The sequence below is a fragment of the Anopheles cruzii genome, chromosome 3, assembly GCF_943734635.1.
Source record: "Anopheles cruzii chromosome 3, idAnoCruzAS_RS32_06, whole genome shotgun sequence".
Classification (NCBI taxonomy): domain Eukaryota; kingdom Metazoa; phylum Arthropoda; class Insecta; order Diptera; family Culicidae; genus Anopheles; species Anopheles cruzii.
In genome coordinates, this window is record NC_069145.1 from 77362199 (window position 1) to 77389952 (window position 27754).

General features: G+C 54.1%; 1 protein-coding gene across 1 annotated transcript in view; it reads left to right on the forward strand.

Annotated features, from left to right (window-relative positions):
* The window catches only part of LOC128269881 (uncharacterized), a 122453-nt gene that overhangs the window by 87873 nt on the left and 6826 nt on the right, over positions 1–27754 (forward strand). The window contains 24 exon segments of the mRNA XM_053007285.1: positions 9280–9498; positions 9750–9936; positions 10019–10554; positions 10624–13358; positions 13703–13712; positions 14690–15035; positions 15231–15526; positions 16262–16605; positions 16721–17030; positions 17126–17458; positions 17546–17857; positions 17973–18278; positions 18392–18718; positions 19938–20255; positions 20346–20660; positions 20946–21269; positions 21442–22392; positions 22461–23423; positions 24439–24726; positions 24915–25247; positions 25327–25650; positions 25793–26125; positions 26191–27339; positions 27413–27625. Coding sequence (XP_052863245.1) covers positions 9280–9498; positions 9750–9936; positions 10019–10554; positions 10624–13358; positions 13703–13712; positions 14690–15035; positions 15231–15526; positions 16262–16605; positions 16721–17030; positions 17126–17458; positions 17546–17857; positions 17973–18278; positions 18392–18718; positions 19938–20255; positions 20346–20660; positions 20946–21269; positions 21442–22392; positions 22461–23423; positions 24439–24726; positions 24915–25247; positions 25327–25650; positions 25793–26125; positions 26191–27339; positions 27413–27625 — 11772 coding nt within the window.

A 27754-nucleotide genomic window follows, 5' to 3' on the forward strand; every position in this document is an offset into this window, starting at 1 on the left:
ATCAATCGACGGTCGGGGAAGACACCTCCACAGGATATCCTAGAGATCAATCGAAAGTCAGGGATGAAACCACCACAGGATATCCTAGAGAAACAACTTTTTCTGACACAGAATCAACAGTTTACACTTCTGGATTGCCGACAACCATAGATGTACGAGATCGATCGTCATTCATGGATGAAGCAACCACAAAATACCCTACAGAAGCAACTCCTTTTGACACAGACACACCCGTTTACACTACTCGATTACCAATAACCTCAGATGTTAGAGATCAATCGACGGTCGGGGAAGACACCTCCACAGGATATCCTAGAGATCAATCGAAAGTCAGGGATGAAACCACCACAGGATATCCTAGAGAAACAACTTTTTCTGACACAGAATCAACAGTTTACACTTCTGGATTGCCGACAACCATAGATGTACGAGATCGATCGTCATTCATGGATGAAGCAACCACAAAATACCCTACAGAAGCAACTCCTTCTGACACAGACTCACCCGTTTACACTACTCGATTACCAATAACCTCAGATGTTAGAGATCAATCGACGGTCAGGGAAGATCAATCGAAAGTCAGGGATGAAACCACCACAGGATATCCTAGAGAAACAACTTTTTCTCAGAATCAAAGTTTACACTTCTGGATTGCCGACAACCATAGATACGAGATCGATCGTCATTCATGGATATACCCTACAGAAGCAACTCCTTTTGACACAGACACACCCGTTTACACTACTCGATTACCAATAACCTCAGATGTTAGAGATCAATCGACGGTCAGGGAAGACACCTCCACAGGATATCCTAGAGATCAATCGAAAGTCAGGGATGAAACCACCACAGGATATCCTAGAGAAACAACTTTTTCTGACACAGAATCAACAGTTTACACTTCTGGATTGCCGACAACCATAGATATACGAGATCGATCGTCATTCATGGATGAAGCAACCACAAAATACCCTACAGAAGCAACTCCTTCTGACACAGACACACCCGTTTACACTACTCGATTACCAATAACCTCAGATGTTAGAGATCAATCGACGGTCAGGGAAGACACCTCCACAGGATATCCTAGAGATCAATCGAAAGTCAGGGATGAAACCACCACAGGATATCCTAGAGAAACAACTTTTTCTGACACAGAATCAACAGTTTACACTTCTGGATTGCCGACAACCATAGATATACGAGATCGATCGTCATTCATGGATGAAGCAACCACAAAATACCCTACAGAAGCAACTCCTTCTGACACAGACACACCCGTTTACACTACTCGATTACCAATAACCTCAGATGTTAGAGATCAATCGACGGTCAGGGAAGACACCTCCACAGGATATCCTAGAGATCAATCGAAAGTCAGGGATGAAACCACCACAGGATATCCTAGAGAAACAACTTTTTCTGACACAGAATCAACAGTTTACACTTCTGGATTGCCGACAACCATAGATGTACGAGATCGATCGTCATTCATGGATGAAGCAACCACAAAATACCCTACAGAAGCAACTCCTTCTGACACAGACACACCCGTTTACACTACTCGATTACCAATAACCTCAGATGTTAGAGATCAATCGACGGTCAGGGAAGACACCTCCACAGGATATCCTAGAGATCAATCGAAAGTCAGGGATGAAACCACCACAGGATATCCTAGAGAAACAACTTTTTCTGACACAGAATCAACAGTTTACACTTCTGGATTGCCGACAACCATAGATATACGAGATCGATCGTCATTCATGGATGAAGCAACCACAAAATACCCTACAGAAGCAACTCCTTCTGACACAGACACACCCGTTTACACTACTCGATTACCAATAACCTCAGATGTTAGAGATCAATCGACGGTCGGGGAAGACACCTCCACAGGATATCCTAGAGATCAATCGAAAGTCAGGGATGAAACCACCACAGGATATCCTAGAGAAACAACTTTTTCTGACACAGAATCAACAGTTTACACTTCTGGATTGCCGACAACCATAGATGTACGAGATCGATCGTCATTCATGGATGAAGCAACCACAAAATACCCTACAGAAGCAACTCCTTCTGACACAGACACACCCGTTTACACTACTCGATTACCAATAACCTCAGATGTTAGAGATCAATCGACGGTCAGGGAAGATCAATCGAAAGTCAGGGATGAAACCACCACAGGATATCCTAGAGAAACAATCGAACAGTCAGATTGGATAGATAAATCGACCACAAGATACCCTACAGAAGCAACTCCTTCTGACACAGACACACCCGTTTACACTACTCGATTACCAATAACCTCAGATGTTAGAGATCAATCGACGGTCAGGGAAGACACCTCCACAGGATATCCTAGAGATCAATCGAAAGTCAGGGATGAAACCACCACAGGATATCCTAGAGAAACAACTTTTTCTGACACAGAATCAACATTACACTTCTGGATTGCCGACAACCATAGATATACGAGATCGATCGTCATTCATGGATGAAGCAACCACAAAATACCCTACAGAAGCAACTCCTTCTGACACAGACTCACCCGTTTACACTACTCGATTACCAATAACCTCAGATGTTAGAGATCAATCGACGGTCAGGGAAGACACCTCCACAGGATATCCTAGAGATCAATCGAAAGTCAGGGATGAAACCACCACAGGATATCCTAGAGAAACAACTTTTTCTGACACAGAATCAACAGTTTACACTTCTGGATTGCCGACAACCATAGATATACGAGATCGATCGTCATTCATGGATGAAGCAACCACAAAATACCCTACAGAAGCAACTCCTTCTGACACAGACACACCCGTTTACACTACTCGATTACCAATAACCTCAGATGTTAGAGATCAATCGACGGTCGGGGAAGACACCTCCACAGGATATCCTAGAGATCAATCGAAAGTCAGGGATGAAACCACCACAGGATATCCTAGAGAAACAACTTTTTCTGACACAGAATCAACAGTTTACACTTCTGGATTGCCGACAACCATAGATGTACGAGATCGATCGTCATTCATGGATGAAGCAACCACAAAATACCCTACAGAAGCAACTCCTTCTGACACAGACACACCCGTTTACACTACTCGATTGCCAATAACCTCAGATGTTAGAGATCAATCGACGGTCAGGGAAGACACCTCCAGAGGATATCCTAGAGAATCAATCGAAAGTCAGGGATGAAACCACCACAGGATATCCTAGAGAAACAACTTTTTCTGACACAGAATCAACAGTTTACACTTCTGGATTGCCGACAACCATAGATATACGAGATCGATCGTCATTCATGGATGAAGCAACCACAAAATACCCTACAGAAGCAACTCCTTCTGACACAGACACACCCGTTTACACTACTCGATTGCCAATAACCTCAGATGTTAGAGATCAATCGACGGTCAGGGAAGACATCCTCCACGACATATCCTAGAGAAACAATCGAACAGTCATGGATAAACAACCACAGGATACCCTACAGAAGCAACTCCTTCTGACACAGACACACCCGTTTACACTACTCGATTACCAATAACCTCAGATGTTAGAGATCAATCGACGGTCAGGGAAGACACCTCCACAGGATATCCTAGAGATCAATCGAAAGTCAGGGATGAAACCACCACAGGATATCCTAGAGAAACAACTTTTTCTGACACAGAATCAACAGTTTACACTTCTGGATTGCCGACAACCATAGATGTACGAGATCGATCGTCATTCATGGATGAAGCAACCACAAAATACCCTACAGAAGCAACTCCTTTTGACACAGACACACCCGTTTACACTACTCGATTACCAATAACCTCAGATGTTAGAGATCAATCGACGGTCAGGGAAGACACCTCCACAGGATATCCTAGAGATCAATCGAAAGTCAGGGATGAAACCACCACAGGATATCCTAGAGAAACAACTTTTTCTGACACAGAATCAACAGTTTACACTTCTGGATTGCCGACAACCATAGATGTACGAGATCGATCGTCATTCATGGATGAAGCAACCACAAAATACCCTACAGAAGCAACTCCTTCTGACACAGACACACCCGTTTACACTACTCGATTGCCAATAACCTCAGATGTTAGAGATCAATCGACGGTCAGGGAAGACACCTCCACAGGATATCCTAGAGATCAATCGAAAGTCAGGGATGAAACCACCACAGGATATCCTAGAGAAACAACTTTTTCTGACACAGAATCAACAGTTTACACTTCTGGATTGCCGACAACCATAGATATACGAGATCGATCGTCATTCATGGATGAAGCAACCACAAAATACCCTACAGAAGCAACTCCTTCTGACACAGACACACCCGTTTACACTACTCGATTACCAATAACCTCAGATGTTAGAGATCAATCGACGGTCAGGGAAGACACCTCCACAGGATATCCTAGAGATCAATCGAAAGTCAGGGATGAAACCACCACAGGATATCCTAGAGAAACAACTTTTTCTGACACAGAATCAACAGTTTACACTTCTGGATTGCCGACAACCATAGATGTACGAGATCGATCGTCATTCATGGATGAAGCAACCACAAAATACCCTACAGAAGCAACTCCTTCTGACACAGACACACCCGTTTACACTACTCGATTGCCAATAACCTCAGATGTTAGAGATCAATCGACGGTCAGGGAAGACACCTCCAGAGGATATCCTAGAGACAATCGAAAGTCAGGGATGAAACCACCACAGGATATCCTAGAGAAACAACTTTTTCTGACACAGAATCAACAGTTTACACTTCTGGATTGCCGACAACCATAGATGTACGAGATCGATCGTCGTTCATGGATGAAGCAACCACAAAATACCCTACAGAAGCAACTCCTTCTGACACAGACACACCCGTTTACACTACTCGATTGCCAATAACCTCAGATGTTAGAGATCAATCGACGGTCAGGGATATCCTAAGATCAATCGAAAGTCAGGGATGAAACCACCACAGGATATCCTAGAGAACAATCGAGATTCATGGATAAAGCAACCACAAAATACCCTACAGAAGCAACTCCTTCTGACACAGACACACCCGTTTACACTACTCGATTACCAATAACCTCAGATGTTAGAGATCAATCGACGGTCAGGGAAGACACCTCCACAGGATATCCTAGAGATCAATCGAAAGTCAGGGATGAAACCACCACAGGATATCCTAGAGAAACAACTTTTTCTGCACAGAATCAACATTACACTTCTGGATTGCCGACAACCATAGATGTACGAGATCGATCGTCATTCATGGATGAAGCAACCACAAAATACCCTACAGAAGCAACTCCTTCTGACACAGACACACCCGTTTACACTACTCGATTGCCAATAACCTCAGATGTTAGAGATCAATCGACGGTCAGGGAAGACACCTCCACAGGATATCCTAGAGATCAATCGAAAGTCAGGGATGAAACCACCACAGGATATCCTAGAGAAACAACTTTTTCTGACACAGAATCAACCGTTTACACTTCTGGATTGCCAACAACCATAGATGTACGAGATCGATCGTCATTCATGGATGAAGCAACCCAAAATACCCTACAGAAGCAACTCCTTCTGACACAGACAACCCGTTTACACTACTCGATTGCCAATAACCTCAGATGTTAGAGATCAATCGACGGTCAGACACCTCCACAGGAAGACATCGAAAGTCAGGGATGAAACCACCACAGGATATCCTAGAGAAACAATCGAATCAACAGTTTCATGGATGAATCGACCACAAAGCAACCACAAAATACCCTACAGAAGCAACTCCTTCTGACACAGACACACCCGTTTACACTACTCGATTGCCAATAACCTCAGATGTTAGAGATCAATCGACGGTCAGGGAAGACACCTCCACAGGATATCCTAGAGATCAATCGAAAGTCAGGGATGAAACCACCACAGGATATCCTAGAGAAACAACTTTTTCTGACACAGAATCAACAGTTTACACTTCTGGATTGCCGACAACCATAGATGTACGAGATCGATCGTCATTCATGGATGAAGCAACCACAAAATACCCTACAGAAGCAACTCCTTCTGACACAGACACACCCGTTTACACTACTCGATTACCAATAACCTCAGATGTTAGAGATCAATCGACGGTCAGGGAAGACACCTCCACAGGATATCCTAGAGAAACAACTTTTTCTGACACAGAATCAACAGTTTACACTTCTGGATTGCCGACAACCATAGATACGAGATCGATCGTCATTCATGGATATACCCTACAGAAGCAACTCCTTCTGACACAGACACACCCGTTTACACTACTCGATTACCAATAACCTCAGATGTTAGAGATCAATCGACGGTCGGGGAAGACACCTCCACAGGATATCCTAGAGATCAATCGAAAGTCAGGGATGAAACCACCACAGGATATCCTAGAGAAACAACTTTTTCTGACACAGAATCAACAGTTTACACTTCTGGATTGCCGACAACCATAGATGTACGAGATCGATCGTCATTCATGGATGAAGCAACCACAAAATACCCTACAGAAGCAACTCCTTCTGACACAGACACACCCGTTTACACTACTCGATTACCAATAACCTCAGATGTTAGAGATCAATCGACGGTCGGGGAAGACACCTCCACAGGATATCCTAGAGATCAATCGAAAGTCAGGGATGAAACCACCACAGGATATCCTAGAGAAACAACTTTTTCTGACACAGAATCAACAGTTTACACTTCTGGATTGCCGACAACCATAGATGTACGAGATCGATCGTCATTCATGGATGAAGCAACCACAAAATACCCTACAGAAGCAACTCCTTTTGACACAGACACACCCGTTTACACTACTCGATTACCAATAACCTCAGATGTTAGAGATCAATCGACGGTCAGGGAAGACACCTCCACAGGATATCCTAGAGATCAATCGAAAGTCAGGGATGAAACCACCACAGGATATCCTAGAGAAACAACTTTTTCTGACACAGAATCAACAGTTTACACTTCTGGATTGCCGACAACCATAGATATACGAGATCGATCGTCATTCATGGATGAAGCAACCACAAAATACCCTACAGAAGCAACTCCTTCTGACACAGACACACCCGTTTACACTACTCGATTACCAATAACCTCAGATGTTAGAGATCAATCGACGGTCGGGGAAGACACCTCCACAGGATATCCTAGAGGTCAATCGAAAGTCAGGGATGAAACCACCACAGGATATCCTAGAGAAACAACTTTTTCTGACACAGAATCAACAGTTTACACTTCTGGATTGCCGACAACCATAGATGTACGAGATCGATCGTCATTCATGGATGAAGCAACCACAAAATACCCTACAGAAGCAACTCCTTCTGACACAGACACACCCGTTTACACTACTCGATTACCAATAACCTCAGATGTTAGAGATCAATCGACGGTCAGGGAAGACACCTCCACAGGATATCCTAGAGATCAATCGAAAGTCAGGGATGAAACCACCACAGGATATCCTAGAGAAACAACTTTTTCTGACACAGAATCAACAGTTTACACTTCTGGATTGCCGACAACCATAGATATACGAGATCGATCGTCATTCATGGATGAAGCAACCACAAAATACCCTACAGAAGCAACTCCTTCTGACACAGACACACCCGTTTACACTACTCGATTACCAATAACCTCAGATGTTAGAGATCAATCGACGGTCAGGGAAGACACCTCCACAGGATATCCTAGAGATCAATCGAAAGTCAGGGATGAAACCACCACAGGATATCCTAGAGAAACAACTTTTTCTGACACAGAATCAACAGTTTACACTTCTGGATTGCCGACAACCATAGATGTACGAGATCGATCGTCGTTCATGGATGAAGCAACCACAAGAATACCCTACAGAAGCAACTCCTTCTGACACAGACACACCAGTTTACACTACTCAATTACCAATAATCTCAGATGTTAGAGATCAATCGACGGTCAGGGAATACACCTCCACGGGATATCCTAGAGATCAATCGAAAGTCAGGGATGAAACCACCACAGGATATCCTAGAGAAACAACTTTTTCTGACACAGAATCAACAGTTTACACTTCTGGATTGCCGACAACCATAGATATACGAGATCGATCGTCATTCATGGATGAAGCAACCACAAAATACCCTACAGAAGCAACTCCTTCTGACACAGACACACCCGTTTACACTACTCGATTACCAATAACCTCAGATGTTAGAGATCAATCGACGGTCAGGGAAGACACCTTCCACGGATATCCTAGAGATCAATCGAAAGTCAGGGATGAAACCACCACAGGATATCCTAGAGAAACAACTTTTTCTGACACAGAATCAACAGCTTACACTTCTGGATTGCCGACAACCATAGATGTACGAGATCGATCGTCAGTCAGAGATGAGACAAGCCCTGTAAACACTATAGAAACTATAACTGTAGCCGATAGGGACGAAACAACCGCTGTTGCGCTTGATCTTTTACCGGGTCCTAGTTTAAGTGTTTTCAATATGACTGATATGGAAAATTCGACCAAGATGCCGGTGTATAACATTGTAACTCTAAGTCGTAACACGTTTGTAATATCGACAACACCGACAACTATCCACAATTTCTCCACTGAAACGTCCACTGTCAAATCTGCCGCGGTGTCGGAAGAGTATGACTTTACAACGGATGGATTAATAACCACTACTTACACCAGTGAACCGCTATTTAATACAACATCGCTGCCAGCCACCAAAGCCTGCAATACCACAACCGAGTGCACTGAGAGTGAAGTTTGTGTACAGTCACGATGTTCCTTACTGTGTAACTCAACCAACCTTCCCCCTAACACTCCCTGTGCAAGAGGTATTATCAGCTGCCTACACTATCCGGAAAAATTTTCACTCCGCTCTCTCTCTCTCTCTCTTTCTCTATCTTTCTCTCTCTCTCTTTGTGTCTGTAAATATACTTACTTTTCCTGACCCCTTTCTTCTTCTTCCACTACTACGTTCTACACCTTGCTTAACTTTACTGACTCCTAATGACCACACTCAAAACCTTTCTCTGTTTTGTGCAATACTGTTTTCACCTATGTTTGATTTCTCGTCACCTATGTTTTCCAAGTTCCTCTAGCTCTTCTGCAGCTCGTTTCAATTCCATGCAGCAGCACTGCAGCAGACTACTGACCCACGCCCAACTAATGCCATGCTTTCATTAATTATGATTAACCTTAAACAGAGCCACCTGGATCACCGAAAATACCCGAGCCTTGCCAATCGCATAACGACTGCTTGGACGCGGAGGCCTGCTATATGGGTTTGTGCGAAAATCCGTGCTTGTTCGATGGGGTCTGCGCCCCGACGGCGACGTGCCAGCCGAAAATGCACCGGCCAGTCTGCACGTGCCCCCGCGGGCACGAGGGTAATCCGAGCATCAAGTGCAGCGCCTTGCAGCCAAGTAAGATCATCGACCACCACTCTAACGCTTCTAGTGCTTTCCACACACTGTTACAGCTCTCCCTGTACAAAAGCTCAACTCATTTCTCACGTAACCCCTTTTTTGCACTTGTCGTTCGGTTACTTACACACGAGTGCTTCACCTCTAGTTTTGAATTTAAACTCCCAACCAATCGTGTAAATACGTGCACACTGATCACAACCCACCAAACCACACCACTCTCTTTCCGTGTTTTCTGGCACCGTATCCAGTACAATGCACCACCCACGATGAGTGTTCACTGACGGAGGCCTGTGTCGGTAACGTGTGCCAGCGGGCGTGCGATGTGAAGAACCCCTGCACGGTCAACGCGGTCTGCATCAACACAAACCACGGTGCCGATTGCAGCTGCATTGACGGCTATCACGGGAACGGTTTTGTGCAGTGCGTACCAGGTAGGTCCCGAACCGTCCCGTAAGCGGGCCGGGTGATGTCGAAAGACGCGCGCGCATCACATCTAGGCGACGACATCATGCTTTAGTTCCGACAACCGATATTGAACCACCCCCACCCGTTTCCCAACAGTCATTGCGCCCGGTTCGGTGTGTCAGTACAACGAAGATTGTCCGCCGGAGAAGCTGTGTGACCGGTTGAACCGGGTATGCATCAATCCGTGCCAGGGCGAGTCGTGCGGCGACAATGCCGAGTGCTACGCGGTCAACCACGGCACCGAGTGCCGCTGCCAGCCCGGGTACACGGGGAACGCGTACGTCGAGTGCACGCAGCACCAGGGCTGTCTGACGGATCGGCAGTGTAACGATAACGAGGCGTGCCTCGGTGGCCGCTGCTCGTCGCCGTGTCAGTGCGGCCCGAATGCGATGTGCGACGTGAAGCGTCACAAGGCCGTCTGCCGGTGCCCGCCCGGATACGGGGGCGACGCTCGCGTGGGCTGCAACCCGCCGTCCAACCCGTGCGAACCGAATCCGTGCGGTGTCGGCGCGATGTGCGAGGTGGATCGCGGCAGCCCGGTATGCTTCTGCCCCCGTGGACTCACCGGCAATCCGTTCAAAAATTGCAGTAAGTATCAAACCGACCCTCGCGACCCATTCCCATTTCTCATTTCCGGTCTCGATCGATCTATTGCAGTACCCGAGGGAGACGAGTGTTTGCCGAATCCGTGTGGTCCCAATTCGGGCTGCCGGAAGATCGGAGGCCAGCCGACCTGCTTCTGTTTGCCGGAGTACGAAGGAAATCCGCCGCATACGCCCTGCACACTGCCCCAGAACCCGTGCGTGCCGTCACCGTGCGGACCGAACACGCAGTGCAGCGTGCTGGGCAACGGGTACGCCAAGTGTACGTGTGTGCCCGGGTATATCGAGAGTCCGAACACGATCCGTGGCTGCGTGGAGCCGACGAGCCCGTGCGATCCGAATCCGTGCGGGTTCGGCGCGGTGTGCGATGCGTCCCGCAGCCCCGTTTGCTACTGTCCCGACCGGCTGAGTGGCAATCCCTACCGTAGTTGTGTCGAGCCGGTGGTGACACCAGAACTCTGTCAACCGGGGCCGTGTGGGCCGAACGCAGACTGTTACGTGGCGGAAGGGCGCGAACAGTGCTACTGTAAGGCGAACTATATCGGCGATCCGTACGGCGGGGGATGCGTGGAGCAGCCCCGTTCGGTGTGCGAACCGAACCCATGCGGACCGGGCGCCGAGTGTGTGTTGCTCGAGGACGGTTCGCCCGGCTGCCGGTGCCCACCGGGACTGAGCGGCGATCCGACCACATCCGGCTGCCACGCGTTCGAGTGCCTCACCGACGATCAGTGTACCGCCGACCGGGCTTGCATTGGACTGCGGTGCTCCGATCCCTGTCCGGGATCGTGCGGCGTAGGAGCGCACTGCCGGGTCGAAGGACACCATCCGGTGTGCTTCTGCGATGCTGGGTTGACCGGCAACCCGGCCATCCAGTGTTACGCAGCAGACGAAAGACCCCGCGATGCCTGCAATCCGAGCCCGTGCGGTGCGAATGCCAAGTGTACGACGCGCAGCAAGCGTCCGGTCTGCAAGTGTCTTCCCAACTACCAGGGCGATCCGCGCAAGGGCTGCAAGCCAGAGTGCGACCTCAACTCGGATTGTACACCGGACAAGTCGTGCGTCAACCATCGCTGTGTCGCCCCGTGCACCCTCGGAACGGTCTGTGGCGTAAATGCCGAGTGTAGCGTCAGCTATCACACCCCGATGTGTCGCTGTCCGTCCGGATTCACCGGTGACGCGTTCGTGCAGTGCGTGCCGATACCGGAGGAGCGCAACATGACCCGCCAGCCTTGCTCTTCGGACCCGTGCGGCGCCGGAGAGGTTTGCTCGATCTACGGTAACGATGTGGCGCTGTGTGATCCGTGCGTAGCACCCGATGCCGTCCACAATCCGCGCTGCCGACCGCAGTGTGTGCTCAACACCGACTGCCCGTTCAACCTGGCGTGTCTGCAGTCGCAGTGTCAGGACCCGTGCCCGGGTTCGTGCGGCTACAATGCGCTCTGTTCCGTCGAACGGCACCGCCCGGTTTGCTACTGTCCGCCCGAGATGCACGGCAACCCGTACGAGCAATGTACACCGCGTGAAAGTCCTCGCGAGACGTGCGACAGCATCCGGTGCGGTGCAAACACGCAGTGCAAGCAGCAGAACGGTGTGCTGGCGTGCGTTTGCAAGAAGAACTACTACGGCGACCCGCTGATCGGCTGCCGGCCCGAGTGTGTGGTCAACACGGACTGTGCCCTAGGGAAGGCGTGCGTGAACACGCGGTGCGTCGACCCGTGCACGAACGCGTGCGGTGTAGGGGCGCAGTGCAAGGTGGTCAATCACCTGCCAATCTGCTACTGTCCGCCGACCCACACGGGCGATGCGCTGGTGGCGTGTACCGAACGTAGCATCCTACCCCCACCGGACAGTACACCGTGTGATCCGAACCCGTGCGGACCGAACAGCAAGTGTCGCACGACACCGGACGGTTACGCGCTCTGTTCGTGCTTGCCCGGGTACCGTGGGGTTCCACCCGCCTGCCAGGCCGAGTGTATGATCAACGCGGAGTGCCCACAGAACCGAGCCTGCATCAACCTGAAGTGTGCCGATCCCTGCCCGGGAACGTGCGGTGTCGGGGCGCGCTGCGAGGTGCTGAACCACAACCCGATCTGCAGCTGCGGTCCCAGCCAAGAGGGCGACCCGTTCGTGATTTGCGCTCCGCGACAGAACGAACCCGGTCCACCGATCGAACAGCGGAACCCGTGCGACCCATCACCCTGCGGACCGAACTCACTGTGCCAGGTGCACGGCCGCCGACCGACGTGCTCCTGTCAGCCGAACTTTATCGGAACACCCCCCGCATGCCGACCGGAGTGCGTCCTCAGCTCGGAGTGCCCTCAGAACCGGGCGTGCATCAACGAGCGGTGCCAGAATCCGTGTGCGAACGCGTGCGGCGCCAACGCCGACTGTCATATCGTGGCCCACTCGGCTTTCTGCAGTTGCCGGGCCGGGTACGAGGGTGATGCGTTCGTTGGCTGCTCGCTGGTACCGCGGGACGTTCCACCGCATCGCGACGTCTGCTATCCGAGTCCGTGCGCCGAGAATGCCGTGTGCAGCGAGCACAATGGAGCCGCCCGCTGCGCTTGCATCTCACCGTACCGGGGCGATCCGTACAATACCGGCTGCCGGCCGGAGTGTGTGCTTAACTCGGACTGCCCGAGCCAGGCGGCGTGCGTCAACCAGCACTGCCGCGATCCGTGCCCCGGGGTATGCGGTGCCAACGCGGAGTGCACCGTGGCGAACCACATCCCGGTGTGCGAGTGTGCCCGCGGGTACGTGGGCGACCCGTTCCGGGGTTGCCGGCGAGACGTTGGACCACCGGTGGAACCGAAGGATCCGTGCGCAGCTTGCCCATCGAACAGTGTGTGTCGCGTGGTCGGTGGAAGGCCAACGTGCTCGTGCGCGGAAGGATACCGCGGGACGCCACCCGCCTGCCGGCCAGAGTGCTCGGGTAGCGAGGAGTGTCCACACGATCGGGCCTGCGTCAATCTGCGGTGCGTCGATCCGTGCCCGGGACTGTGCGGTGTAAATGCCCAGTGTCAGGTCATCAACCACAAGCCGTTCTGTAGCTGTCTGCGCGATATGGTCGGCAATCCGTTCGAGCAGTGTTCCCCGAAACCGGTCGAACCGCTTGCGGCCCCCTGCCGGCCCAGCCCGTGCGGGGCGTATTCAGAGTGCCGGGAGATCGGTACCCGGGCCGTCTGCACGTGTGCGACCGGTATGCTCGGCACGCCGCCCAACTGTCGGCCGGAGTGCGAAACCGACCAGGACTGCCCGTCGAACCGGGCGTGCTTTAACCAGAAGTGCCGCGACCCGTGCGTCGGCTCCTGTGGCTACGGTGCGCAGTGCATCACGCGGGCCCATCGGCCCGAGTGCTACTGTAACGAGGGCTACGAGGGCGACCCGTACAGTGGGTGCAGCCAAGTCGGTAAGTACACCCAGTACAGCCAAGTGCTTCCGGAGCGGGAGCTGCCCCTCGGCGGCGCTCGCTCCGAACCTAACCTGCTGTTGGTGTTAACCCGTAACGGCCCCATGACGGGTCGGCGTAAATTGTTGTTGTCGTTATAATTCCCTTCCCATCCGCATGATGATAATCGTATCCAACTTTGTTGTAGTGATTAGACGCGACGAAGTGCTCGAACCGTGCCATCCGTCGCCCTGCGGGGCGAACGCCGTCTGCCAGGAGCGCAGCGGGGCCGGTTCGTGCACGTGCATGGCCAACTACTTCGGCGATCCGTACGTCAACTGCCGACCGGAGTGCGTGCAGAGCTCGGAGTGCCCGCACACCAGGGCATGCGTCAACATGCGCTGCGTTGACCCGTGCGCTGGCACGTGCGGTCCGCGCAGCGTGTGCCGTGTACATAACCACTCCCCCACCTGTAGCTGTAGCCCCGGCTACACCGGCAATCCGTCACAGGCTTGCCATCCGATAGTGGTAGAAAGTAAGCTCCTCGCACCGCACGCCTTTGTGCGCCCTCACCTCACCCGGTTCTGGGAGTTCACCATTCTTCACTAACCGTGTACCATACACACCCAACTCTCTCTGTTCTCTCTCTTCTATTCTGTTCCGTTCCTGCTGCTGTCCCTATATATCGCTGTCACTATCTCTGTTCGCTGTTCTGACCGATCGGTGGCTACAGACTTACCCGCCCGAATCCCCACGGATCCCTGCTCTCCGTCCCCGTGCGGTCCGTACAGTATCTGCCGGGTGCTCGATGGCCACCCGGTCTGCTCGTGCCAGATCAGCTGTTCCGGTATTCCGCCCAATTGTCGCCCCGAGTGTCTGATCAGTGGTGAGTGTCCTCGCGACAGGACCTGTCTCAACCAGCGGTGCATCGACCCGTGTCCGGGTACGTGCGGTGCGAATGCCCGGTGCCGCGTAGTCAACCACAACCCGATATGCAGTTGCCAGCCCGGCTTCACTGGTGATCCGTTTGTTCAGTGCTCACCGGAGCCAAGTAAGACACAGTTCCCTTGGGTGGACCCGTCCACTACCCCTCGCTACTTCGCTCCGCTAGGCTGCTAGGCAAACCAACTGATTCGCTGGTCGCTTTTCGCTTGGTGGACGGGCGCCCGCTCCACCTGCTTCCGAGCCGCGTCTGTTCGTCCTTCCCGGGCACTGATTCATTCTCCATCCAACTGTCCAACTGTAGAGCAACCACTGGTGGACGATGAATATAGGAACCCGTGTCAACCGTCACCGTGCGGTGTGAACGCGGCGTGCAGGGTCCACAATGACCGGGCGGTCTGCTCCTGTTTGCCGAACTACGTCGGTCGGCCGCCCGCCTGTCGGCCGGAGTGTAGCGTCGACTCAGAGTGTCCCATGGTCCGGGCGTGCATCAACGAGCGGTGCCGCGATCCGTGTGCTGGGTCGTGCGGGGTCAACACCGAGTGTGCGGTGGTCGCTCACAAACCCATGTGCAGCTGCGCCGCCGGTCATACCGGGGATCCGTTCAGTGGATGTTACGTCATCCAGAGTAAGCCCTTTTTTTGGCGAAGCCGCCGCAGCTTGCTGCTTGCTTGATGCTGAATCCTTGCTTCGCCCGTTACGAACTTGAATGGCGCCCTGTCCGATCGTGACCGGATCCTTTTATCGTTTGAGTGGCGAGTGAATGACGTCACTTGGGTAACTCTTGTGCTTGCGCCAACTAATCCTTGGTCTCACTGCCGCCCTGTTGGTTCGCTTTCTACAGACAAACATGCTAATGTAACACACACACACACACATTGGCACCCAGGAACACCGTTTCTGCTCTTTTGAAGCAGACACACTCACGCACACGCACCATACGATCGGACACCGCAACATGAAATGCAAGCTAAAGCCTCACAGCGATAACTCAAGTTGCCCTTCCGCCTCTGGCCGTCCTTCTCGTCAGTAATGCTACTGCTCATCGTACCCCAACCATGCCTTGAAAAAGGTGTTTTATTAATGCGTGTTGAAGGCATTTCGATTACTTATCTGCTAAAAACCCTTCGACCGTCGCTTACCTGACCTCTTGCCGGATTCACTCCATCGTATGTTCGCTTCGCCGGCTTTGAATCGATCGAAAGAACTATTACGTAGACTACTAGAAGTCCAGCGGCACGCTTAACCCCAGGAGTGCCGCCTGGCAACACAAAACCTAGATAACCATTAAACCCCCATTCTTTGTGGTGGACCCAACCAACCCTAACGCGTCCGGTGTCAACACTTACCCTCCCATCTGCAGTCTTCCACGAGGAACCGCCAATGCCGTGCAATCCCAGCCCGTGCGGGGCCAATGCCGTCTGCAAGGAGCGCAACGGGGCGGGATCGTGCACGTGTGCGCCGGAGTACTTTGGCGATCCGTACGTCGGCTGTCGGCCCGAGTGCGTCATGAACGGTGACTGCCCGCGGACGCGCGCCTGCGTCAACAACAAGTGTCGGGATCCGTGCCCGGGTACGTGCGGGTTTGCCGCCGAGTGTCACGTGGTGAACCACTCGCCCAGCTGCTCCTGTCCACCCGGTTACGAGGGCAATCCGTTCACCGAGTGTAAACCTCGACCCGAAAGTAAGATCATGCCCCCCACCCGTGTCCGCTCTCCGTCTCCGTCGGCCTACACTCTCCTAAACCCTCAACTGAACCTACTTCCAATTCTTCGTTTCTTGTCTTGTCTCTCTGCTGGTCGATGGACACACAGTTCGCGAGGAACCTCCCGTGGTGCAACCGTGCCAACCGTCACCCTGCGGTCCTAACAGTGTCTGCCGCGTTCTGAACAACCACGCGGTCTGTACCTGCAAACCGGAGTATGTCGGTTCGCCGCCGTCCTGCCGACCGGAGTGTATGGTCAGCTCGGAGTGTCCGCTGGACAAGGCGTGCGTCCGGAGCAAGTGCACGGACCCGTGTCCGGGTACGTGCGGTCTGAACGCCCGCTGTCAGGTGGTGAACCACAATCCGATCTGCAGCTGCAAGGCCGGCTTCACCGGCGATCCGTTCGTGCGCTGTATCCCAGAAGAACGTAAGCCCGCGCCGTAACTTCCCCCGAGACCTCCCCATTGTAATATCCGTTCTCTGGTTTTCGCCTGGTTTTTTTTTTTTGCGGGCCGATCACAGGTCGTCCCGTGGTGGAGGACACACCGGTTGAGCCGTGTGTTCCGTCGCCCTGTGGGCCGAACTCCCAGTGCAAAGCGGTCGGCCGAACGGCCGCTTGCTCCTGCCTGCCGAACTACGTCGGGCGGGCCCCGAACTGTCGCCCCGAGTGTACCGCCAACTCGCAGTGCACGCCGATGCAGGCGTGCATCAACGAGCGCTGCGCTGACCCGTGCCCCGGTTCCTGCGGTTCCAATGCGTTCTGCTCGGTCCAGCACCACCAGCCCAGCTGCCGGTGTGTGGAAGGGATGAACGGGGACCCCTACGTGTCGTGTGCTCCTATCATAAGTAAGCCTGGGGCCTGCAGCGACCAATCTCCTCCTGTCCAAACGCTAATCTTCCCCCTCTGTCTCCTCTGTGGCAACCCGCCAGTCGACCGGGAACCGGAGATCGTGAACCCGTGCCATCCGTCGCCGTGCGGCGTGAATGCCGAGTGCAACGTGCGCAACAACGCCGGGTCGTGCACGTGTCTGAAGGACTACTTCGGTGATCCGTACAGCGAGTGCCGGCCCGAGTGCGTCCTGAGCTCGGACTGCGCGAAAACGCGCGCCTGCCTGAACAACAAGTGCGTCGACCCGTGCCCCGGCATGTGTGGCCCGAACGCGGAGTGCTTCGTGATGAACCACTCGCCCTCCTGCTCGTGTCTGCCCGGATACACCGGCAACCCGTCCCAAGGATGCCGCGAGATACCGAAACGTACGTCCCGCATCGTCCATCGCGGCAGTCCACCCGTCTAACTTCATGTCTTGACCTCCCCTTTTGGTTTTGTTTCCTTTCTCTTTCGCCATCCACCGCCGTTCAGAAATCGAAGATACGCCCTCGGATCCCTGTAGACCTTCGCCCTGTGGTCCGTACAGTGCGTGTCGCACGGTTAACCGGCATGCCGTGTGCTCCTGTCAGGGTGACTACATTGGCACGCCGCCAGCTTGCCGGCCCGAGTGTACGGTTAGCTCCGACTGCTCACTGGACAAGGCGTGCATCCGGCAGCGGTGCGTCGATCCGTGCCCCGGCACGTGCGGTCTCGATGCCCGGTGCCAGGTGCTGAAGCACAGCCCCATCTGTAGCTGCCCGTCCGGCTTCACGGGCAATCCATTCGAGCGTTGTGTCCCGGAAGAAAGTAAGCTGAAGCGGATGTCCTCCCCTGGGTCTTCTTGCTGGTTCACCTCGTCACTGACACGCGTCTCCTTTCTCTTTCCGTGGTCTGGTCCTCCGTCCGTCCCCATCTTCCAGGGCAAGTGGAGCAAGCGGTGGAACCCGTAGACCCCTGTCTTCCGTCCCCCTGCGGGCCCAACTCGCAGTGCCGCGTGGCGGTGGGCAGTGTCCCTGCCTGCTCCTGTCTGCCCAACTACATCGGCCGCGCCCCGAACTGTCGGCCCGAGTGCACGATCAATGCGGAGTGCCCGGGCAGCCAGGCGTGCGTGAACGAGCGCTGCGCCGACCCGTGTCCGGGCTCGTGCGGACCGAACGCCGTCTGCCGGGTGATCGAACACTCGCCCACCTGCTCCTGCCAGGCCGGATACACCGGCGATCCCTTTTCCGGGTGTACAGTCATACCCTGTAAGCTATCTCTTCACCTTTCACAACTATACTACCTTCACACTATCCTTACGCGCGCTATCCTGCGCACTATCGAACCGGCGAGAATCGTGTCGCTCCGTTCTGGCCGTTGCCCGCCTCGCGACAGCGGGACAACGACCGGTGGCGGCGGCTGCACGAGATCGCGATGTGAACTGTGTAGATGTGTTTACATGTAGATACTCAGTAGCTCCTAAGGTTTCCGGAAATGGCGGGTGCGTCGCCGGGAAACGAAGAACGACCCGATCGCTTCTTCCGGACGCGGCGCGACCCGACCTGCATGCTGTAATTAGTCCATGCCCACATCAGCGCGAGCATGTCTACCAGGTCTAAAAGTCGAAAATGAGATTTAAAACAAAAAACCTGTTTATTGCATTGAAATTAAAAACTCTATTTTAGCCATAGCCATCGCTAGTTTAAATGGATCATTTGTCGTCGGTAGCGATCTGTAATAATGGTTTCCCCAGGTTTTAGGAGCTTGTGGTACACCACACCCAACTGGTGCCATCAGACACACAGCATTGTCATTTTGCCAAGTATATACGGTTTTACAGTTGAATTTGATGGTTTTCCCGGGCTGACTCATGATTTTTTTTTTTTGATTCTCAAAATGAATCAAATTTCCATCCCCAATCACGATCACGATCGAAGAAATTACTCCAATCGCGATCTGGCGAGCAGAATTTCACATTTGAATTTTCGATTTTCCTGCCTTTTTTTCGTTCAGTTCTGTTTCCAATCTTCTGGATCTTTCCCAGGGCCTTCAAACGTTGAGATATGGCGTACTGAGACACATTTAGCTGATGCGCCAGTTGTTATTACGTTTGTGTGTCATCCTCGTCCAAATGTTGTTGTAGTTCAGCATCCTTAAAACTTTTTTGGAGGCTGCGATCTTCACCGTAAGCTTCGACAAGCATTTGATGCGATTCGGTAGCAGTTTTCTTCAGCAGGTAGCAGAAAGGCAATGAAAAAGATCATAATAAGGAGGACCAAATTGCCAGCTAGAGCCATCTGTTTACACAATCTCAAGTTTCGACTTTTGGACCTGGTACTTATTTATGTGTATAATATGTTTGTACAGTTTTGCTCTATTCGATAGTTTGTGTGTGTATATTTGTGTGCATATGGATTGTGTGGTATCTTGTATGTAGCTAGTCGTGTGTTTGTATATAACGTACCTCTCTCCTAATCTTCGGTATAGTAACAGTGGATCGTGACGAGCCACGTAACCCATGTAGTCCATCACCGTGCGGAGCGAACGCCGTCTGCAAGGAGCGCAACGGGGCGGGATCGTGCACGTGCGCGCCGGAGTACTTCGGCGATCCGTACAGTGGCTGCCGGCCAGAGTGCGTCACCAACAGCGACTGTCCGCGGGTGCGCGCGTGCGTGAACAACCGCTGCCAGGATCCGTGCCCGGGCGTCTGCGGCATCGACGCCGAGTGCCACGTGGTGAACCACGCGCCCAGCTGCTCCTGTCGACCCGGCTTCACCGGCGACCCGTTCCGGCAGTGCCAACCGAGTAAGAGGGCCTCGGCCAAGGCCTTGTGAGCCGATCGCACCCAGCTCGATCGTAGTTTTTTTTTACTGATCCCCCTTGTGTTGTTTGCAGAGCAAAACGATCCTCCGCTCAACCCCTGCTCGCCGTCCCCGTGCGGACCGAACAGTGTGTGTCGGGAGGCGAACGGCCACGCGGTCTGCTCGTGCCAGGCCGGGTTCGTCAGTACGCCGCCGAGCTGCCGGCCGGAGTGTACCGTCAGCTCGGAGTGTCCGCTCGACAAGGCGTGCGTCGGGCAGCGGTGCGCGGACCCGTGTCCGGGCACGTGCGGCCTGAACGCCCGCTGTCAGGTGGTGAACCACAACCCGATCTGCAGCTGCTCGCTCGGTTTCACCGGCGATCCGTTTGTGCGCTGCGTGCCAGTCGAAAGTAAGCGAGCGTCGCATTGTTGCGCGCATTGTTGTTGTTGCTGGCCTCCCTCTCGTGGTGTGGCCCCTCGCTGACGAGGACAACCACACACACGGATGGGAACGCAGCGTTTTTTTGTGGTCGGTTGAGTTGTTCACTCACCTCACGATTGTTTTCCTCTTATCCTTACGCTTACGCTTTCTTGCTCTTTGCTCTCTTTCTTTCTCTCTCTCTATGTATTTTTCTCTCGTGCTTTCTTGCTTTCTCGCTCCCGCTCTTTCCATTCCGCTCGCTCCGGCCGCACAGAAACGCCGGTGGTGCAGGATCCGGTCGATCCGTGCGTTCCGTCGCCCTGTGGACCAAACTCCGTCTGCCGAGCCGTCGGGGCGACGCCGGCCTGTTCGTGTTTGCCGAACTACGTCGGCCGCGCACCGAACTGCCGCCCGGAGTGCGTGCTGAACGCCGAGTGTCCGGCGACGCAGGCCTGCGTCAACGAGCGGTGTACTAATCCCTGTGTAGGCTCTTGTGGTATTAACGCACGGTGTACGGTGGTGAAGCACAGTCCGATCTGCGAGTGCGAAGCCGGATTCACCGGAGATCCTTTCTCCGTCTGTACAGAAGAACCGCCCTGTAAGCATGCATCCTTTTTCCACCCGTTCCACTGTACAGAACTGTTTCTCCCGCCCCACGCACGTAACAGCTGTATCCGTTTGCAGGACCCTGACCAGCACATCGCTCCTCCCGACACACTCTTACCCGGTTCTAATCGAACGGCTTCTCTTTTTCTAACACGCAGTCCGAGGCAACGAACCGCTGGAACCGTGCAACCCGTCACCGTGCGGAGCGAATGCGGTGTGCAAGGAGCGCGACGGAGCCGGCTCGTGTACCTGCCTGCCGGAGTACTTTGGCGACCCGTACACGGGCTGCCGGCCGGAGTGCGTGCAGAACACCGACTGCGAGCGATCGCGGGCATGCGTCAACAACCGCTGCGCGGATCCTTGTCCGGGAGCGTGCGGGGTGAACGCCGAGTGTACGGTGCAGAACCACGGTCCGGTGTGTTACTGTCTCGAGGGCTACACCGGTGATCCGACCGGCACCTGCACGCGGGCGGAGGTAGTGACCGAACGACCGAGGCAGCCCGGCTGTCAACCGTCGCCGTGCGGTCCGAACAGCCAGTGCCGCGAGGTGAACGGACATCCGGTATGCTCCTGTGCGGCCGGCCACATCGGCACGCCGCCCATGTGCCGACCGGAGTGCGTCGTCAGCTCGGAGTGCAGCCAAGATCGGGCGTGCGTGAACCGGAAGTGCGTCGATCCGTGCCCAGGAACGTGCGGCACCGAGGCCCGCTGTCAGGTGGTGAACCACAATCCGATCTGTAGCTGCTCGCCCGGCTTCACCGGTGATCCGTTCGTGCGGTGCGTGAAGAAGGAGGAACCGAAAGATGTGCCAGTGAGCGACCCATGCAACCCGTCGCCGTGTGGCCCGAACTCCAACTGCCGTGCCGTCGGCGGTCAGCCGGCGTGCTCGTGTGCACCGAACTACATCGGGCGGGCGCCCAACTGTCGACCGGAATGCACCAGGGATGCGGAGTGTTCCAGTAATCTGGCCTGCCTGAACGAGCGATGCGTAGACCCGTGTGCGGCCGGATGCGGATTGAACGCCGGTTGCCGGGTGATCAACCACCGACCGGTCTGCACGTGCGACGAAGGGTTCGAAGGTAACCCGCTGGAGCAGTGTAGCCGCACCGTACCCCGTAAGTAGCCTGCGCCTGAGGGTGTGATCCCGTGATCCCGTGATCGACTGACATTTGTCTCGTTTTAGCGACCACCGAACGGTTAACACCGTGCACGCCTTCACCTTGTGGACCGAACGCCGAGTGCCGGGAGCGGAACAACGCCGGAGCATGCTACTGCTTGGCCGGATACGAAGGCAACCCGTACGACGTGTTTTCCGGCTGTCGGCGCGAGTGCGACGTCAGCGCGGACTGCTCGGACAAGCTGGCGTGCGTGGGGTACAAGTGTGTCGATCCGTGTCCCGGCGTTTGCGGGGCGCAAGCGGTGTGTGAGGTGCGCAACCACGTACCGACGTGCGTCTGCCCGGAGGGGATGGTCGGTGATCCGTTCGCACGGTGTGAACAGTTGCGAATGGACACCACGCCACCGCCGCCCGTTTGTGACAAGTATACCTGCGGCCCGAACAGCATCTGCCGCATCCAGAACGAGGTGGCGGTTTGCAAGTGTCAACCGGACATGGTCGGCAGCCCACCGAACTGCCGGCCCGAGTGCCAGCAGAACGGGGACTGTGAGGCGCAGCGTGCGTGCGTCAACTACAAGTGCATCGACCCGTGCCCGGGCTCGTGCGGACAGAACGCGAACTGTAACATCGTCAACCACAGCCCGATCTGCAGCTGCGCCCCGGGATACACCGGTGATCCGTTTACGCGGTGCTACAAGGAGGTGTTGCCGGTCGTGACCACCGAATCACCGCGCGCCCTCTGCACACCGTCGCCCTGCGGGCCGAACGCCGAGTGCAAGGTGGTCGGCGACCGGGAGGCCTGCTCGTGTCTACCCGGGTACATCGGGGCGCCCCCGAGCTGTCGGCCGGAGTGCATTCTGAGCACCGAGTGTGCGGAAAATCAGGCGTGCATCAGGCAAAAGTGTACCGACCCGTGCCCCGGCTCCTGTGGCTTGAACGCCAGATGCTCGGTGGTGCGTCACACTCCTAGCTGCAGCTGCGAACCGGGATACACCGGAGATCCGTTCACCGGATGCCAGCCCGTGATCGGTAAGTCGGCATACAGCCATTTTGCTTTTTATTACTATATCATTATCCTAATGAACACCTCGACGCAATTCGTCGATTGGTAGAAGGTAGACGTAATGCCATTTGCACGTTGGCGGAACTATTCGCATGAATTGATGAGAGAGCCAGGCATGGGAAAACTATAGTTTGAACTGTCGCAACATCGCAAATGGCTTCTCGGTGTTACCGCTTTGGTGATGTGAAACCCGCACCGCTTTGATGTGCGCAACGCTTGGTGTCATGGGCGAACCTGCCATGACTCTCTCTCTGTCGCCATGGAACACTGTTTTGCCATCGGCACAACTAATGCGCTTAAGCTGAACTCGCTTTACGCATTACAATTATTATTATTACTGGTATTATTATTATTATCTGGTCGATGGCTATTGATAAGTAGACAATTACATCCAGCAAAGCTACCGTCTTCGTAACACCATTTGGGTGAAGCATAAATAGACCAAAATTTGAACGGTAGATTTGAATGGCGCATTCGATTCTGTGTGCTGGGTAGAAAAATGATCTATAAGAAAATAGTGTCCATTAAAAACGATGTGGCCAAAACTCAAACACGTCGATGCATTTGATAGCTTCCCAAATGGTGTTACTACTGGCAGGGTTACGTTCACAATTTCAGTGGTTTATTTGGCTTTATGCTTCGGTGCTATATTTTATGAGAATTCCACAAGGTAAGTTTCCGAATTCTCCAACTTTAACCGCTATATCAGTATATCAACGCACACGCAATGCTCGGATCACACGCAAAGAAATATGCAAAGGTTTAAACACTCGCTTCTCTACGATGCTTGCTTCTGCAATAGTAGCAATGGGATGGAATGGAACAGCATATGGGAAAATAAGAACAGCTAAGCTTCCGCAGTTGCTTGGCACATATTTTGCACAAACATTATTTTTGGTGCCTATGGGAAAGCAAAACTTTCATTTTGCATTCAGATTTTGTAACTACAAAACATCTACGTTTTGCATTGCAACATTCCAGACGATACCCCGGTTTCAACCCCTTGCAATCCTAGCCCGTGCGGGGCTAATGCATTGTGCCGAGAGCAAAACGGGGCTGGATCATGTACCTGTATAGAGGATCACTTTGGAAACCCCTACGAAGGATGTCGTCCAGAATGTGTTCTCAACTCGGATTGCCCATCGAACAGAGCTTGTCTTAGAAACAAATGTCAGGATCCGTGTCCGGGAACTTGTGGCCAAAATACTGACTGTCAGGTGGTGAACCACTTGCCTTCATGTACCTGCTTACCGGGTTATACTGGAGATCCTTTCAGATATTGTGACATTCAACACGACGAGCGTAAGAAACATAATTTCTGTGGCTTGAGCCAGCTTTCGATCCCGCTTCAAACGACCTTGCTTAGATCTTCGTCGATCATTCCTGTTTTTTACCAAGACCCGAAGTGATCAACCACATTCCGATGTGTCGTTGTCCTGATGGAATGGCTGGAAACGCATTTGTACAGTGCCGACCACAGCAATCGCCGGTCGTTACTAACCCGTGCAATCCTTCGCCATGTGGACCGAACAGTCAATGTCGTGAAATCAACGGACAGGCTGTGTGTTCCTGCTTGTCTGGATACATAGGCAGTCCGCCGGTCTGCCGCCCGGAGTGCACCGGCAATTCTGAGTGCTCGCTGATGCAAGCTTGCATCAACTTCAAGTGCGCCGATCCTTGCCCGGGTAGTTGTGGTTTTTCGGCCCGCTGCACGGTCGTGAACCACAATCCCATCTGCAGCTGCCCCTCCCGACTGACGGGTGATCCGTTCGTTCGGTGCTACGAAATCGGTAATGATCTTGAGTCTAGTCTTGAGGAACCTCTGGGAAAGTGCGGTCACGTAACCAAGTCTCCGTCGATCAATTACAGTGGAAAAATCACCCCCCCAAACCATACCGGCCGACCCTTGTCAGCCTTCGCCCTGCGGACCGAATGCTGTGTGCGCCGATGCCAACGGTGTCCCGTCCTGTAGCTGCCAGCCGGAAATGCTCGGTGCGCCCCCGAACTGTCGGCCCGAGTGCACGATCAATTCCGATTGCTCGCGCGTCCTGGCATGCTCCCGGCGAAAGTGCGTCGATCCGTGCCAAAATGCGTGCGGCATCGATGCCACTTGCCGCGTGGCATCGCACGTTGCCAACTGTATTTGCCCCGAAGGCTACGAGGGCGATCCGTTCCGTGTTTGTACCGTAAGAAGTGAGTGTTTAGAGCTTTGCATACTTTGCGTGATCCGAAACCGAAACCTGGCCCGGAATCTCGGGACCCTACGAACCCGAGAATTGCCATGTATTAAAACTAATTTTAACGACGTACGTGGCGTATCGTTCCTCTCTTGCAGTAGCTGACCCTCCTCAGCGTCCGGAACCGAAAGATCCGTGCTACCCGTCACCGTGCGGCACGAACGCCCGATGTCGCCCGACCAGCGGTGAAAGCCCGGTCTGCGAGTGCATCGAGAACTACTTCGGCAACCCGTATGAGTCCTGCCGGCCGGAGTGCGTGAGCAACGGAGACTGCCAGAAGTCGCTGGCTTGCATCAACAATCGCTGCAAGGACCCGTGCCCGGGAGTGTGTGGCCGGAATGCGGAGTGCGGCGTCGTGAACCATACCCCCGTTTGCTCCTGTCCGGACGGCATGAAGGGCAACGCGTTCGAGCAGTGTCTGCGTGAGGAAGGTAAGTTCCCGGACCGGACCGCCGAAACAAGTGTGTGTTTAACGACCGAAACTCCTCTCTTACAGTACCACGGCCTCCATCCGATCCATGCTATCCATCGCCCTGCGGCCAGAACACGGTGTGTCGCGTGGCGAATCAAAATGCCGTTTGCGAGTGTCTGCCTGAGTTCCGTGGCAGCCCGTTCGGCCGAGGTTGCTACCCAGAGTGCGTGATCAGCAGCGACTGCCCGCGGGACCGGACGTGCGTGAACAAGAAGTGCGTCGACCCGTGCCCGGGCGTGTGCGGCTATCGGGCCGTGTGTCACGCGATCAACAACAGCCCGGTGTGCTCGTGCCCGTCCAACATGATCGGCGATCCGTTCGTCGAGTGCAAGGTGGCCCCACCGAAGGACCCGTGCAGTCCGTCGCCGTGTCGAACGAACGGTGTCTGCCGGGTGGTGGGCGATCGGGCCGAATGCCAGTACCCGGAGTGCATCGTGAACGAGGACTGCTCGCCGGCCCGGGCCTGCTACAACCAGAAGTGCCAGGATCCGTGCGTCGGTGCGTGCGGCGTAAACGCGCTGTGTAGCGTCATAAACCACGCGCCGGTCTGCTCCTGTCCGGCCCGCCATGTCGGTTCCCCGTTCGTGCAATGCACGGTACAGAGGGACGAACCGCCACCGGTGGCCCCGCGACCAGAGTGCAGCGGCGACGACCAGTGCACGAACGACAAGGCGTGCATAAATGGCCAGTGCCTGAACCCGTGCACCGTCGGTACCGGACTCTGCACCCAGAACGCCGAGTGCCGGGTGCAGTTCCACCGGGCGATCTGTGCGTGCCGCGAGGGCTACACCGGCAACGCGCAGCTGGCGTGCTACGAGATCGGATGCCGCAGCGATAGCGACTGTCCGGTCACGGAGGCGTGCGTCAACCGTGACTGCATCGACCCGTGCCGGCACACGCAGTGCGGCCAGAATGCGTACTGCAAGTCGGACTACAACCACAACGCCCGGTGTCACTGCGCCGACAGCTACCGAGGCAACCCCCTCGTGGGCTGCACACGGCCGGAGTGCACCAGCAACGACGAGTGCCCGTACCATCAGTCGTGCCAGAACGAGCAGTGCCGGGACCCGTGCAACTGTGCCCCGAACGCCCAGTGCCGGGTGGACAACCATCAGGCGAACTGCCGCTGCCCACCGGGCTACACCGGAGATCCACTGTTTTCGTGTGAGAAAAGTAAGTAGCGAGCACACGCAGTACACCGCAGATCTACAGGACTATTAATGCACATCTCTCTCCACCGTTGCAGTTCCCGAGCGAGATCCGCCCCAATGTACGACGGACGCGGAGTGTTCCAGCAAGCTGGCGTGCTTCGGTGGCGTGTGCAAGAATCCGTGCGCGGAAACAAAACCGTGTGCCGAGCACGCAACCTGCACGGTCCAGGACACGCTTCCGCTGCGCACCATGTACTGCGTGTGCGAGGAAGGCTACGTGGGCGATGCCGAAAAGCGGTGCTTGCCGGGTAAGTGGGCAGTTGGCACCCGAAGAGGTCCCGCCACCTCCACGCTTCACGCTTACGCTCTGTTCCCGTGCTTCGTAGTAGTAGTTGTGACGGCCCGTGCGGGCCGAACGCTAATCCTTCTTTTCCGAC